This window comes from Cervus elaphus, chromosome 7, assembly GCF_910594005.1.
Source record: "Cervus elaphus chromosome 7, mCerEla1.1, whole genome shotgun sequence".
In the NCBI taxonomy this organism is placed as follows: domain Eukaryota; kingdom Metazoa; phylum Chordata; class Mammalia; order Artiodactyla; family Cervidae; genus Cervus; species Cervus elaphus.
Window position 1 is genome coordinate 2,625,198 of NC_057821.1, and position 16,037 is coordinate 2,641,234.

At 35.7% G+C, this 16,037-nt stretch overlaps 1 protein-coding gene across 15 annotated transcripts in view; it reads right to left on the reverse strand.

Annotated features, from left to right (window-relative positions):
• The window catches only part of KHDRBS2 (KH RNA binding domain containing, signal transduction associated 2), a 722,049-nt gene that overhangs the window by 649,278 nt on the left and 56,734 nt on the right, over positions 1-16,037 (reverse strand). The window contains exon 2 of one of the 15 annotated variants that reach the window (XM_043906987.1): positions 4,311-4,387. The exons of the other annotated variants lie outside the window; for them this stretch is intronic. Within the exon in view, the coding sequence (XP_043762922.1) occupies positions 4,311-4,347 (37 nt within the window). The 5' untranslated portion in view covers positions 4,348-4,387. The remainder of the gene's footprint in view (positions 1-4,310; positions 4,388-16,037) is intronic. 15 annotated transcript variants of the gene reach the window in all.

The following is a 16,037-nucleotide window of genomic DNA, read 5'->3' on the forward strand; positions in this document are numbered from 1 at the left end:
GCTCTTATAAAACTACTAGGGAAAAATATAGAACACTATTTGATAGAAATCACAGCAATATTTTTTTGATTCATCTCCTAGAATAATGAAAACAAAAGTGATAAACAAATGAAACCCAACCATAAATTAAGTGCTTTTGCACAGCAAAGTAAATCACAAACAAAAAAAAAATATATATATAGCCTATTGAATGGGAGAAAACTTCTGCAAACTATGAGACAACAAGAAATTAATTTCCAAAATATGCCCACAGCTCATAAAGGTTAAAAATAATTCAATCAAAACACTGGGAAGAACACCTAGATACACATATTTCCAAAGCCATACAGATGGCTAGTAAGCACATGAAAAGATGTTTAGGACTGCTAATTATTAAGGAAATGCAAATCTAAACTATAATATGGTTTCACTTCACACCAGTCAGAATGGCATCATTAAAAAGAAAAAAAATCTACAAATAATAAATGCTGGAGATGGTGTGGAGAAAAGGGAACCCTCCTCTACTGTTGGTAATGTAGGTTAGCGCACTGACTGTGGAGAAGAGTATGGAGGTTCCTTAAAAAAACAAAAAAGTAGAGCTACCATATGAACTGCAATTCTAATTCTGGCCATATATCCAGCGAAAATCTAATTAGAGAATATACATGCACCCAAATGATCAAAGCAGCACTATTTACAATAGCCAAGATATGAAAGCAAGTTCATAACATAACAAGATATGAAAGCAAGTTCATTAACAGATGAAAGGATAAAGACGATGTGATACACACACACAAACACATTACTCAGTCACAAAATGAATGAAATAATGCCATTTCCAGCAACATGGATGAATCTAGAGATTATCATATTAAGTGAAGTCAGACAAAGGAAAATATATGATATCACTTATATTAATATATGGAAACTAAAACATAGTAAAAATGAACTTACAATACAGGAATAGACTCACAGACATAGAAAATAAACTTATGGTTACCAAAAGGGGAAAGGGGGTGATAAATTGGGAGTTTGGGATTAACATACACACACTACTATATATAAAACAGATAAACAACAAGGGCCTAACTTATAATGAAAATGAATCTGAAAAAGAATTTATATATGTGTGTGTGTGTGTGTGTGTATAAATGAAGCATTTTGCAGTACACCTGAAACTAACACAATTTTGTATGCCAACTATAATTTAATAAAAAAATAAAATAAAAAAGAATCAGTTAGGTTGGATTTAGCTCATAGTAACAGAAAACAAACTCTGATGAGTTTCAATAAGGAAACTCAGCATTTGACATATTAAAATATCAAGATTTAAAGCAAGCCAATAGCAACGAGAGTCCACCATAAAAGCAGGAGTAGGTCACAGAGAACTTAATTTTCCCTGCTTTGCCACCCAACCAAAGAAGAACACAACAGGACTGGCTCCTTGCCACATCTTACAAAAAGAGAAAGAAAACTCTCTGGGAACCAGGACCATAATTCCTCCTTTCAGTTTTACTGGAATATATTAGATTGTCCACAGTTGGTAGGAAAGTGTCATATGATAACTGGTATAGATTAACTGAGATCCAGTCATAAGCTAATGAGAAGAGTGGCTTTCTCAGAAGAGCAGAGCTATGTGAAGGAGGCTCAGATACCAGAGAAAGTTCTGTCTTCTCCTGGAAAGAGAGAAGACATGATGTGCAAGCAGGCTGTTGACCACTCCGATAGTCTCCTCTTCAGTTCCTCCACCCGGTATTGTCTCAATGTTTCTAGACTCCTGAAAGTCTAAAGTGGAAATTTAACAGAATTTTTTTTCCAAAAACTCAGAATCACAGAAACCAAAGATGCAATTTTTCATATCCAATCGATACAGTTAGTCTTCAAGTTTTAAAAACATTTAAAAGAAATACAATATTTAGTGTCTTTAGGAACAGCATAGTTTTCAAAAATCTAGTCAATAAAAGTGACATATGACCAGAAACTATTATTAGCTTCCAGGTTGATAATTGCCTATAATCCTTATGAAAACAAGCCCTGTCTGGATCTCCTTAGGATCTTTAAAAAATTGCACTTTTCACCTACTCTCAGTTACATCAAGATCAGCACTAAATAAAGATGATAAATAAAGTTCAGAATACCACCTTTACCGCTGACAGGGCCCAACTGGAGAATGCTCATTGAGTCTGTTAGTTAAATATGCTTGTTAACCCATAAAAGCTTCACAAAGAGATCCATCCCACGGGAAACTGATCTGGATGAAGCAAGGGCAGGTGGGCTAAGCATTCACAGGCTTATGCACCAGATCTGAGTCCACTTGCAGGGCGGAGTCCACAAGAGTCCACAGTTACACACAAACCACCAGCAAATGACAGTTGTTCTCTGCCTTGGGTACACTTTCTTATGCAGTGATCACCAGGATAAAAATTAATAGTTGGAAACAGATGTCAAATTATTAGACTGCACACATGAAACTTAAATATTTTTTAAAAAGTAAATTGGAGAGAAGTGTTTCATATCTAAGGAATTAATCATAGATTCAGATTAAGTTCTGATGAACAAAACAAAAAATTCTATCATGGCTATACATGTGAGCATTGTGAATACTTAAAGATGGGTTTAATTCAATAGCCATGTTCTGTTAGACAGAATAGACTATGTTACCAAAATTTCCACTGCTCCTTTGGCCCTGATGGTGTCCCTCCCTGACCTGCAGTGAGAGGTGTCCAGTTCACAAGAGTGCTTGAACATCAATCACCCAGGAGCTTCTAGCACCACCAAGAAATCATTAACTATTGACATCTCTAATGACTAAAACAGATTTGACAAGGATTAAAGTTGAGTTCCTGGGACAGGGTGAAACCCAATGTTCTTCTTCTGCATCAAAACCCAGCTAAAATAAGACTTTCAACTTAAAGTGATTATTTTTAAATGGTATAGTACCTCATGTTAAAGTGGCTTGGTTGCTAATGATGAACACCTAGTAAAATATTTAACACAAATTATCCTACGTAATTATAGAATGTTTACTATGTTACAAAGTGAGGATATAGCCATCTATGGTAGGCCTTTTAGAGATAGCTCAATATAACCAAGCACTACATTAAGGTTTGCATCTATGTTTTTATTATAAGTTCTCAGTTTAAGATGAACACATACTTTATCCTTTGGGACGTAAACTGTTGAAGAGAAGCTTCTCTTTTCTATCGTCTAACTCACATCCCCTCTTTGCTCTGTTTTAAATTTCTCTCGCCATTGATTCCTGATTGTTGCTGTTTAGTCACTAAGTTGTGCCCAACTCCTTGAGACTTCATGGACTGTAGCCTGCCATGCTCTTCTGATCATGGGATTTCCCAAACAATGATACGAGAGTGGGTTGTCATTTCCTTCTCCACCACTGATTCTTGATATTCTCAAACTATTTTTATCTTAATGTTCTACTTATTCCTAATCCACCTGTTTGCCAGCTAACATCCTGTTTCTGCTTTAGTAATCTGGCAACTGAAAGTCACATTATCTTCTAAAATCTTTCTGAGGATAATTATTACAGAGAATTTTATTTTTTTAATTTTATCTTTGGCCCTGGTATTATATTTATTTCCTTTGGGACAAGATTATGTTTACTTGCCTTGTGTTTTCTCAATGAATATTCCCAGTGACATTCCCAGGAAGGCAGTAGAAATGCTAAATTTCCCCTGAGAATTTTATGATAATATAAAGATATCAATGAAATACAAAAGCATTCTGAACTCATTGGAAATTTAACAAAATAAATGGTTAAATAAGCAAAGTATTTCCCTCCTTCACCATCAACCTCCCCAAAATAAACAGCAAACCTCCGTTCTCCCACAGTGCAATTTTGGAGTTTATAAAACATGAAAACCATGCTAATTACCTTGAAAATGGTTTGTGAGCCCACAAAAATGACAGATCATGCATTCTGAGTTTCCTAGAATTTTTTTTTCCCCCCCTTGGAACTAGCATTAGAGTCTCAGGTAAGTCATATAACCAGTCAGAACTACCATTTTTAGTCCAGAGGAGGAAAATCAGATCATACTTTAAGGCCTTTCCATATTTTCTTTCTGTTTACAGAGTCGGTTTAATGGAAATAGTTATCAAAAATTTTCATTGTCTGACACAGGCCACTAATTCATTATCAAAAGAATTTTCAATGACTATTTTTCACATGCTATAAAAATACTTAATATAAAGCACTAGAGTTCTCCATGAACTGCTTATGTATAGCACTCTTTATACCTCAACAATAAAAGAGATCATAAAAATATTTCATTTACAATATGTACCAGGTGATGAAAGGGAGTGAGAAAATGTACCAATTGTTGCCACTAGTGGGTGAGGGTACTGTTCCATCTTTGCTCTGTCTTATCCAAGAAAAGTGTGGGTGCAGCACCTTGGACAGAACAAAGAGATCTAAATTAGAACTTCATGAAGACCAGAAAAATAAAAAGGAACGATTCTAAGAGATGGAAACTCAGGGGTTTCTAAGGACTCAGCTTACAAATACAGTACCATAAACAGGAAACAGCAGTAGATGCCAAAGAGAAGTATTGAAATGTTCTTTAACTATCAAGAAGCTTATATATTACCTATAATAGAGAGAGACAAGGGCAAATAATATATATAAATTTTGGCTTAAAAATTTTACAAAACAACTCTCAGCAGTACCTGCCTTCCCACATCATCTGTTAGGAGCCTGGTCTCCTCAGGACATGCAAGGAGGTGGTGCCGCTGAAGGAAAAATCACACCACTCAGCATGTGAGATCTTAGTACTCTGACCATACCCCTTACAGTGCGTGGAAGTGCAGAGTCTTAACCACTGGATCACCAAATCATCTGCAGGACTCAAGACTTAGTAGCTACTCTCTCTACCCTCTTCCCACAATGCCTCTTAATAATAATAACATATGGACTTCTACAAGGGAAATAAGTATCACAGCTTTGGTTGAACATAGTCTGGAGATCAAGCCTTTGGAGTGGGAGCACTGAATCCAAGACTCTAAACTACCAGAGAAATAACCCTAGGGAGTATCAAATAGTGAGGACTCACACAAAAGAGACCACTTGAATTCAAGACCCAGTATCACCCAACCACCAATAGCACCCTGGGCAGGATGCCTCATCTAAACAACAAACAAAACAAAAATACAAACCCAAACACCAGCAGACAGGATTACCACCTTAACTCAGCCTTGCCTATCAGAGGAAAAACAAACAAACAAACAAAAACTCAGCACAAATCTCACCCTATGCAAAGCTTGCACAAACAACTGGACCAAGCTTAGGAGGGTAGAAACCAAAAGGAAGAAAGAATTCAAACTTCTGGGAAAAGGAAACCTCAAACACAGTAAGTTAAAAAAATAATAATAATAATAATAAAGAAAAGGCAGAGAAATACTACACGAATAAAGGAACAAAATAGAAACACAGGAATCCAAAAAACATGAAGAGGAAATAGGCAAACTACCTGAAGAAGAATTCAAAATAATGATAGCAATGATCAAAAACCTTGAAAACAAAATGGAGGAAATGCAAGAATCAATTAACAAAGACCTAGAAGAAATAAAGAATAAACATACAGAGACAAACAACACTATTACTGAAATTAAAAAAAAACTCTAGAAGGAATCAATAGCAGAAGATCTGAAGAAGAAAAATGAATCAGTGGGCTGGAAGATAAAATGGTGGAAGTAACTTCTGAAGAGCACAATAAAGTAAAAAGAATGAAAAGAACTGAGGATAGGCTCAGAAACCTCTGGGACAATACCAAATGCACCACATTCTAATCATTGGGACCCCAGAAGAAGAAGAGACAAAGAAAGGGTATGAGAAAATTTTTGAAGAGATTTATAGTTGGAAATTTCCCTAACATGGAAAAGGAAACAGTTAATCAAGTCCAAGAGGCACAGAGTCCCATAAAGGATAAAACTAAGGAGAAACATGCCAAGACACATACTAATGAAACTAACAAAGACTAAACACAAAGAAAGACTATTAAAAGCAGCAAAGGAGAAGCAACCAGTAACATACAAGGGAAACTCTATACATTTAACAGCTTATCTGTCAGCAGAAACTCTGCAGTTGAGAAGGGAATGACAGGATATATTTAAAATACTAAAAGGGAAAAATATACAACCAAGATTATTGTACCCAGCAAGGATCTCATTCAACATTGATGGAGAATACAAAGCTCTTCAGACAAGCAAAATTTAAGAGAATTCGGTACCACCAAACCAGCTTTACAACAAATGTTAAAGGGACTTATATAGTCAAGAAATACAAGAGAAGAAAAAATATCTAAAAATCAACCCCAAACAATTAAGAAAATAGTAACACATATATCAATATTTACTTTAAATGTATGTGGATTAAATGTTCCAACCAAAACACACAGACTGGCTGAAGGGATACAAAAACAAGATCCATATATATGTTGCTTATGAGAAACCCACTTCAGACCTAAAGAAACATATAGACTGAAAGTGAGAGGAAGGAAAAATGTATTCCGTGCAAATGGGAAGCAAAAGAAAGCTGGAGTAGCAATCCTCATATCAGACAAAATAGACCTTAAAATCAAAAAGATTACAAGAGATAAGGAAGGACACCACATAATGATCAAGGGATCGATCCATGAAGAAGTCATAACAATTGTAAATATCTGTTCTCCCAACATAACAGCACCTAAATACATAAGACAAACACTAACAGACATAAATGGGGAAATTGACAGTCACACAATAATAGTAGGAGACTTTAACACCCCACTTACACCAATAGAGAGATCATCAAAACAGAAAATTAATAAGGAAACACTAGATTTAAATGATACATCAGATGAGATGAATCTCACTGATAACTTTACGACATTCCATCCAAATGCAGAAGAATACACCTTCTCAAATGCACATGGAATATTCTCCAGGACAGACTACATCTTGGGTCAGAAATCAAGCCTCAATAAATCTAAGAAAACTGAAATTGTTATCAAGCATCTTCTCTGACCACAGCACTATGAGACTAGATATCAATTACAAGAAGAAAAACTGTAAGAAACACAAACACATGGAGATTAAACAACACATTTCTAAATGACCAACAGGTTACTGAAGAAATAAAAAGGGAAATCAAGAATTTCTAGAAACAAATGACAATGAAAACAAGACAACTCAACACCAATGGGATGTAGCAAATGCAGTTCTAAGAGGGAAGTTTACAGCAATACAATCTTACCTCAAGAAATAAGAAAAACATTAAATAGACAACCTAATTTTAAACCTAAAACAACTGGATAAAGAAGAATAACAACAAAAAAAATTGTAGAAGGAAAGAAATCATAAAGATTTGAGAAGAAATAAATGAAAAAGAAATGAAAGCAGCAATAGTAAAGATGAATAAAACTAAAAGCTGGTTCTTTGAGAAGATAAACAAAATTGACAAACCTTTAGCCAGATCCATCAAGAAAAAAAGAGAAGAATCAAATCAAGAAAACTAGAAATGAAAAAAGAGGTTACAACAGACAAGGCAGAAATACAAAGAGTTATAAGAAACTATTATGAACAACTATACAACAATAAAGTAGATAACCTGGAAGAAATGGACAGATTCTTAGAAAAGTTCAATATTCCAAGACTGAATGAGGAAGAAATAGAAATTATGAACAATCCATTTACAAGCACTGAAACTGAGCTTTAATCAAAAATCTCCCCAAAAAACAAAAGCCCAGGACCAGATGGCTTCATAGGAGAATTCCATCAAATATTTAGAGAAGAGTTAATGCCTCTCCTTCTAAAATTCTTTCAAAAAGTTACAGAGGAAAGAACACTTCCAAACTCATTCTATGAGGTCACCATCACCCTGATACCAAAAGCAAACAAAGACAACACAAAAAGAGAAAACTACAGGCCAATATCACTGATGAACAAAGACGCAATAATCCTCAACAAAATTTTAGCAAACAGAATTCAGCAACACATCAAAAAGCTCATACACCATGATCAAGTTGGGTTTATTCCAGGGATGCAATGATTCTTCAATATACAGAGATCAATCAACATGATACACCATATTAACAAATTGAAAGATAAAAAACCATATGATAATCTCAACAGATGCAGGAAAAGGCTGTGACAAAATTCAGCACCCATTTATGATTAAAACTCCTCAAAAATGGGCATAGAGGGAACCTACCTCAACATAGTAAAGACCATGTGTGATAAGCCTACAGCAAACATTATTCTCAAAGGTGAAAGACTGAAAGTATTCCCCCTAAGAACAAGAACAAGACTAGGGTGCCCACTTACCCCACTGTTATTCAACATAGTTCTGGAAGTCGTAGATATAACTATCAGAGAAGGAAAAGAAATAAAATGAATCCGGATTGGAAAAGAAATAAAGGTCTCACTGTTTGCAGATGACATGATACCATACATAGAAAATCCTAAATATAGTATCAGAAAATAACGAGCTAATCAGTGAATTTAGCAAAATTACAAGATACAAAATCAATACACAGAAATCATTTGCATTTCTATATACTATCAATGAAAAATCATAAAAAGAAATTAAGGAATCAATCCCATTCACCACTGCAGCAAAAAGAATTAAATATCTAGAAATAAACTTACCTAAGGAGACAAAAGAACTGTACACAGAAAATTATTAAGACACTGATGAAAGAAATCAAAGATGACATGAACAGATGGAGAGATATTCCGTGTTCCTGGGTAGGAAGAATCAATATTGTGAAAATGACTATACTATCAAATGCAGTCTACAGATTCAATGCAATCCCTATCAAATTACAAATGGTATTTTTCACAGAACAAGGACAAAACATTTCACAATTCATATGGAAACACAAAAGAATCCAAATAGTCAAAGCAGTATTAAGAAAGAAGAATGGAGCTGGAGGAATCAACCTTCCAGACTTCAGATTATACTACAAAGCTACAGTCACCAAGACAGTATGGTACTGGCACAAAAACAGATATATAGACCAATGGAATAAGATAGAAAGCCCAGAGATAAACCCATTCACCTATGGGTAGCTTATTTTTGATAAAGGAGGCAAGAATATACAATGGGGCAAAGACAGCATCTTCAATGAATGGTCCTGTGAAAACTGGACTTTTGCATGTAAAAGAAATTAGAACACTTCCTAACACCATACACAAAGTATAAACTCAAAATGCATTAAAGACCTAAATGCAAGACCAAAAACTATGTAACTCTAAGAGGAAAACATCGGCAGAACACTTGATGACATAAATCAAAGCAAGATCCTCTATGACTCACCTCCTAGAGTAATGGAAATTAAAACAAAAGTAAACAAGTGGGACCTGATTAAACTTAAAAGCGTTTACATAGAAAAGGAAACTATAAGCAAGGTGAAAAGACAAACTTCAGAATGGAAGAAAATAATACCAAGTGAAACAACAAAGGATTAACTTCAAAAATATAGAAGCAGGTCATGCAACTCAATACCAGAAAAAGAAAAAATAAATAAATAAATAAGTGGAGAAAAGATCTAAACAGACATTTATCTAAAGAAGATATACAGATGATTAACAAACACATGAAAACATGCTCAACATTGCTCATTATTCAGCTCAGTGCAGTTCAGTTCAGTTCAGTCGTTCAGTCGTATCTGACTCTTTGCAACCCCATGGACTGCAGCATGCCAGTCTTCCCTGTCCATCACCAACTCCTGGAGTTCACTCAAACTCAAGTCCACTGAGTCGGTGATGTCATCCAACCATCTCACCTTCAGTTGTCCCCTTCCCCTCCTGCCTTCAATCTTTCCCAGCATCAGGGCCTTTTCAAATGAGTCAGTTCTTTGCATCAGGTGGCCAATATATTGAAGTTTCAGCTTCAGCATCAGTCCTTCCAATGAATATTCAGGACTGATTTCCTTTAGGATGGACTGGTTATATATTTAGGATGGGCATTATTAGAGAAATGCAAATCAAATCTATAATGAGATATCACCTCACACCAGTCAGAATGGCCATCATCAAAAAGTCTACAAACAAAAAATGCTGGAGAGTGTGTGGAGAAAAGGGAACACCCTTGATGGTGGGAATGTAAATTAATACAGCCACTCTGGAAGATGCTATGGAGTTCCCTTTAAAAACTAGGAATATTACCACCTTACAACCCAGCAATCTGACTCCTAGGCATATACCCTGAGGAAAGCAAAATTGAAAAAGAGGCATGTATCCCATTGTTCACTGCAGCACCATTTACAGTAGCTAGAACATGGAAGCAACCTACATATCCATCGACAGATGAACGGATAAAGAAATTATGGTACATGTCCACAATGGAATATTACTCAGCCATAGGAATGCTTTTCAGTCAGTTCTAATGAGGTGGATGAACCTAAAATCTATTATACAGAGTGAAATAAACCAGAAAGAGAAAGATAAATATCGTATTCTAATGCATATATACAGAATCTAGAAAAATGTTACTGAAGAATTAATTTAAAGGGCAACATGGAGAAAGAGACATAGAGAATAGATTTATGTACTTGGGAAGAGGGGAGGAAAGGGTGAGATGTATGAAAATTGTAACATGAAAACTCACATTAACATATGTAAAATAGATAGCCAACGGGAATTTGCCGTATGGCTCAGGAAACTCAAACATTGGCGTTGTATCAACCTAGAGGGGTGGGATGGTGGGGGAGATCAGAGGGAGTTTCAAAAGGGAAGGGATATATGTATACCTACGGCTGATTCATGTTGAGATTTGACAGAAAATAGCAAAATTCTGTAAAGCAATTATCCTTCAATGAGAAACAAATAAATTTGAAAAGAAAAAAATTTACAAAACAATCTGTTTTTTTGCTTGACAATTTTTTGTTTTTTTTTTTTTTTCCTGAAACAAACAAGTTTTGATTCCAATACTCAAGACAGAAAACAAACAAGATACTTTCTACTACAGCATCCCTGAGATTTTAGACTGAGGAACATTTCATGGACAAAGGAGCCTGGTGGGCTACAGTCTATGGGGTTGCAAAGAGTTGGACAGGACTGAGCAACTGATACTATCAGAAAGAACTAAATCACAGCCTAAGCTAACATAATGAGCAGTTATAGATGTCAGGAAACTAAACGTTTTCTTTGTCCTCTCGATATCCAGCTGCATGGCCTTGGACAAGGCATTAAAACACTCTGAACCTCAGTTTCATCATGATTAAAATTTAGAAACATGATTATAGGATCGAATGATCTGGTCAAAACCAGAGCTTTAAAATCATGCATTTCCAATAAAACATTCTTTTGTAAGAGACTAACACATTATTTAGATGGAGGAGACACAGAAAAAGAGTTACAAATCATGTCAGCAATTCCAACCAAGCTGAATTCCAAAGTATGTATTTATTTGATTTTATATTTGTCATAAAGTTACTGAAAAGAAAGTCACTTTTTACTATTGGCAAATATTTATATAGTTTCAAAATGTGTGGAATTTTTATAAAATTTCTACATGCCAGCCCTACAAAATTACTCATGGATATGTATATAAATACACATAAAATCTGTGTATGCTAATGCTTACATTTTGAAATAGGATAAAATCTGATTTAAGTAGAATATTCTATTACACAAAGGAAAAAATGTTTTCCTTTCAAAAAACAAAAATACACTCAAGCTCATGAACTAGACTATAGTCAATCTTTGAATGCATTAAAGAGAATTTACATTACCCTAAGGCACTTATTCGGAGAAGGCAATGGCAACCCAATCCAGTACTCTTGCCTGGAAAATCCCATGGACAGAGGAGCCTGGTGGGCTTCAGTCCATGGGGTCACAAAGAGTCGGACACGACTGAGCGACTTCACTTTCACTTTTCACTTTCATGCATTGGAGAAGGAAATGGCAACCCACTCCAGTGTTCTTGCCTGGAGAATCCCAGGGACGGTGGAGCCTGGTGGGCTGCCGTCTATGGGGTCACACAGAGTCGGACACGACTGAAGCGACTTAGCAGCAGCAGGAAAGCACTCATTATTCTAAAGGATGCATTGTTCCACCATGGTTTCAGGATATTATTTTATCATAAGTGAAATTAAAATTGTTTTCTGATTAAAGTGAAAAAAAAATTCAAAGCACTTAATTTGCCTTAAAATCTAGGAAATACTGCACATTAATCATAAACTGATTAAAGCACTAATAATGATGCATTTTATACACACTGACCATTAACTGTTAAACCTGAGAAAAAAGCAGTTTCAAGATATAGTGGATTAGATTCAGATCAACATAAAAGATGAAAACATCATAAAATTATTTAATATAAAGTCCATCTGTTACATATTAATTTATATGCCTACATTATTTTGCATACTATTTCAGCAATACCCATGAATGAAAAGTATGCATCTTTATGCACCAGGACTTCATCCAGGACTGCAAGGTACTCATTTTGTATGAGGCCTGAGGTATACAAATACTGATCTAATTCACACCTCATCTATACAGCTTATTCTGGATCAATGTTTATCCTACTGTTTAAATTTGTGTTGGTTTGGCTACTGTTGCCCCTAATCCAAGCCAAATTGGTGAATTTCAATTTTCACTTATGAATGGGCTGTGTGACTGTCCTTTTATGAAATGATACCGAAAGCAAATATTAGTGCTTTTTTTGTCAATACTTCCTTACCTTGACCTCATAAAGTGTCAGCCTAAAAATGAGGAAATAAAGTAAAACTAACTAAAACATTTTTAGGCTGACACTTTATGAGGTCAAGGTAAGGAAGTATTGACAAAAGGAGCACTAATATTTCCCACGAGGGCACATCTAAATCAAAGCTGACTCTGCTTCCATGCAGCCCACTTCCTCCTTGTGGTTCTAAATGGCATATAATGCAACACTTCTGTGTAGAAACATTAGATTTTCCTTCTGTTAGGAAAGTTTTCTGTTTTGTCAATGGTTTCCTTTGCTGTGCAGAAGTTTTTATTAGGTCCCATTTACTTATTTTTTCTTTTATTTCCTTTGCTATAGGAAACTGATCTAAAACCACTGATATGATTTATGTCAAAGAGTGTTCTGCTTATATATTACCCTAAGAGTTTTAGGAAAAGGTCAATTTTCATTCCAATTCCAAAGAAAGATAATGTGAAAGAATGTTCAAACTACTGCACAACTGCTCATCTCACACGCTAGCAAAGTAATGCTCAAAATTCTCCAAGCTAGTCTTCAACAGTTTGTGAATCAAGAACATCCAGATGTTCAAGCTGGATTTAGAAAAGGCAGAGGAACCAAAGATCAAATTGCCAACATGCACTGGATCATAGAAAAAACAAGAGAATTCAAGTAAAACACTACTTCTGCTTCACTGACTGTGCTAAAGCCCTTGACTGTGTGGATCACAACAAACTGTGAAAAATTCTTAAAGAGATGGAAATACGAGACCACCTTATCTTCCTCCTGAGAAATCTGTATGCAGGTCAAGAAGCAATAGTTAGAACTGGACATGGAACAATGGACTGATTCCAAGTTGGGAAAGGAGTACGTCAAGGCTGTATATTGTCACCCTGTTTATTTAACTTATAAGAAGAGTACATCATGTGAAATGCTGAGATGAAGCACAAGCTGGAATCACGACTGCCAAGAGAAATATCAATAACCTCAGATATGCAGATGACACCACCCTCATGGCAGAGAGCAAAGAGGAACTAAAGAGACTCTTGATGAAAGTGAAAGAAGAGAGTGAAAAAGCTGGCTTAAAACTTAACATTCATAAACGAAGATCATGGCATCCGGTCCAATCAATTCATGGCAAATAGATGGGGAAACAGTGGAAACGGTGACAAACTATTTTCTTGGGCTCCAATGTCACTGCAGATAGTGACTGCAACCATGAAATTAAAAGACACTTGCTCCCTGGAAGAAAAGCTATGACCAACCTAGAAAGCATATTAAAAAGCAGAGACATTACTTTACTGACAAAGGTCCATCTAGTCAATGCTATGGTTTTTCCAGTAGTCATGTATGGATGTGAGAGCTGGACCATAAAGAAAGTTGAGTGCCGAAGAATTGATGCTTTTGATCTGTGGTGTTGAAGAAGATCCTTGAGAATCTCTTGGATTGCAAGGAGATCAAACCAGTCAATCATAAAGGAAATCAGTCCTGAATGTTCATTGGAAGGAGAGATGCTGGAGTTGAAGCACCAATACTTTGGCACCTCATGTGAAGAACTGACTTATTAGAAAAGACCCAAAGGCTGAGAAAGATTGAAGGCAAGAGGAGAAGGGGATGATAGAGGATGAGACGGTTGGATGGCATCACCAATGGACATGAGTGTGAACAAGCTCTGGGAGTTGGTGATGGACAGGGAAGTGTGGTGTGCTACAGTGCATGTGTTTGCTAAGAGTTGGGCAAAAATGAGTTACTGAACTGAACTAGATACTACAGTATCCCGACTTACATTTAGGTCTGTGATGTTTTGAGTTTATTTTTGTGTATGGTGTTAGAGAATGTTCAAGTTTCATTCTTTTACATGTAGCAGTCCAGCACCACTTATCAAAGAGACCACCTTTTCTCCATTGTATATTCTTGCCTCCTTTGTCATAGATTAATTGTCCATAAGATTTGTGGGCTTTCTACCCTCTTCCATTGATTTATGTGTCTATTTTTTATGCCAGTATTTTATTGCTTTGATGACTCTAGCTTTGGATTGATAATAGTCTGAAGACAGGGAGCCTGATTCCTCCAGAGCTGTGTTCTTCTTTCTTGTTTTAGCTGTTAATGGTCTTCCGTGTTTCCATATAATTTTAAAATTAAGTGTTCTAGTTCTGTGAAAATGACATTGGAAATTTGACAGAAATTGCACTGAACCTGGAGAAGGAAATGACAATACAGCCTAGTATTTTTACCTGGAAAATCCCATGGACAGAGGAACCTGGCAGGGCTATAGTCCATAGGGTCACAGGTAGTCAGACATGACTGAAGCGACTTAGCATGCGTGCACTGAAGCTGTGGATTGCCTTGGGTAGTATAGTCATTTTATCAAAATTGATTATTCCAATCCAAGAACACCATTATCTGCCTATTTGTGTCCTCTTTCATTTCTTTCATTTCCATCTTTAATTTCTTAGACTTTTCAGAGTACAGGTCTCTTGCCTCCTTCGGCAGATGTATTTATTCCTATGTATGTTATTCTTTTTGGTGTGATGGTAAATGGGATTGCTTCTTTAATTTCTCTCTCTGATATATTATTGTTAGTGTATAGAAATACAACAGATTTTTGCACATGAATTCTGTATCCTGTGAATACCAAATTCATTGATGAGGTATAGTGGTTTTCTGGCAGTATCATTAGGATTTTCTATGTATAGTACCTTGTCGTCTGCAAACAGTGAGTTTTACTTTTTCCTTTGCAATTTGGATTTCTCTTTCTTCTCTGATTAACATGGCCAGGACTTCTAAAACTATGTTGAATAAGAGTGCGAAGAATGGGCATACCTGTCTTATTCTTGATCTTAGAGGAAATGCTATCAGCTTTTCACTGTTGAGTGTGATGTTAGCTGTGGGTTTGTCATATGTAGCCTTTACTATGTTGAGGTATGTTCCCTCTATGTCTGCTTTCTGGAAAGTTTTTTTTTTTTTTAACACAAATGCAAGTTGTGTTTTATTAAAAGATTTTTCAGCATCTACTGTGATGATTTTTTTTTTCATTTATTTTAGTTAGAGGATAATTAATTTACAACATTGTGATGGTTTTTGCCATACATCTGTATGAATCAGCCATAGGTATACGAGTCCCCTCCATCCTGAAACCCCTCCCATCTCCCTCCCCACCCTATATTCTTCAATTTTTAATATGGTGTATCACATTAATTGATTTGTGAACACTGAAAAATCCTTGCATCCCCAGGATAAACCTACTGCATGGGAGAAAATATTCACAAGTTATATGACCAAAAAAGGATTAATAACCAACATATATAAAAAGCTCCTACAACTTAACATCAAAAAAAATTTTTTTTAATGGGAAGAACTGAATGCACATTTTTCCAAAGAGGAAATGTAGATA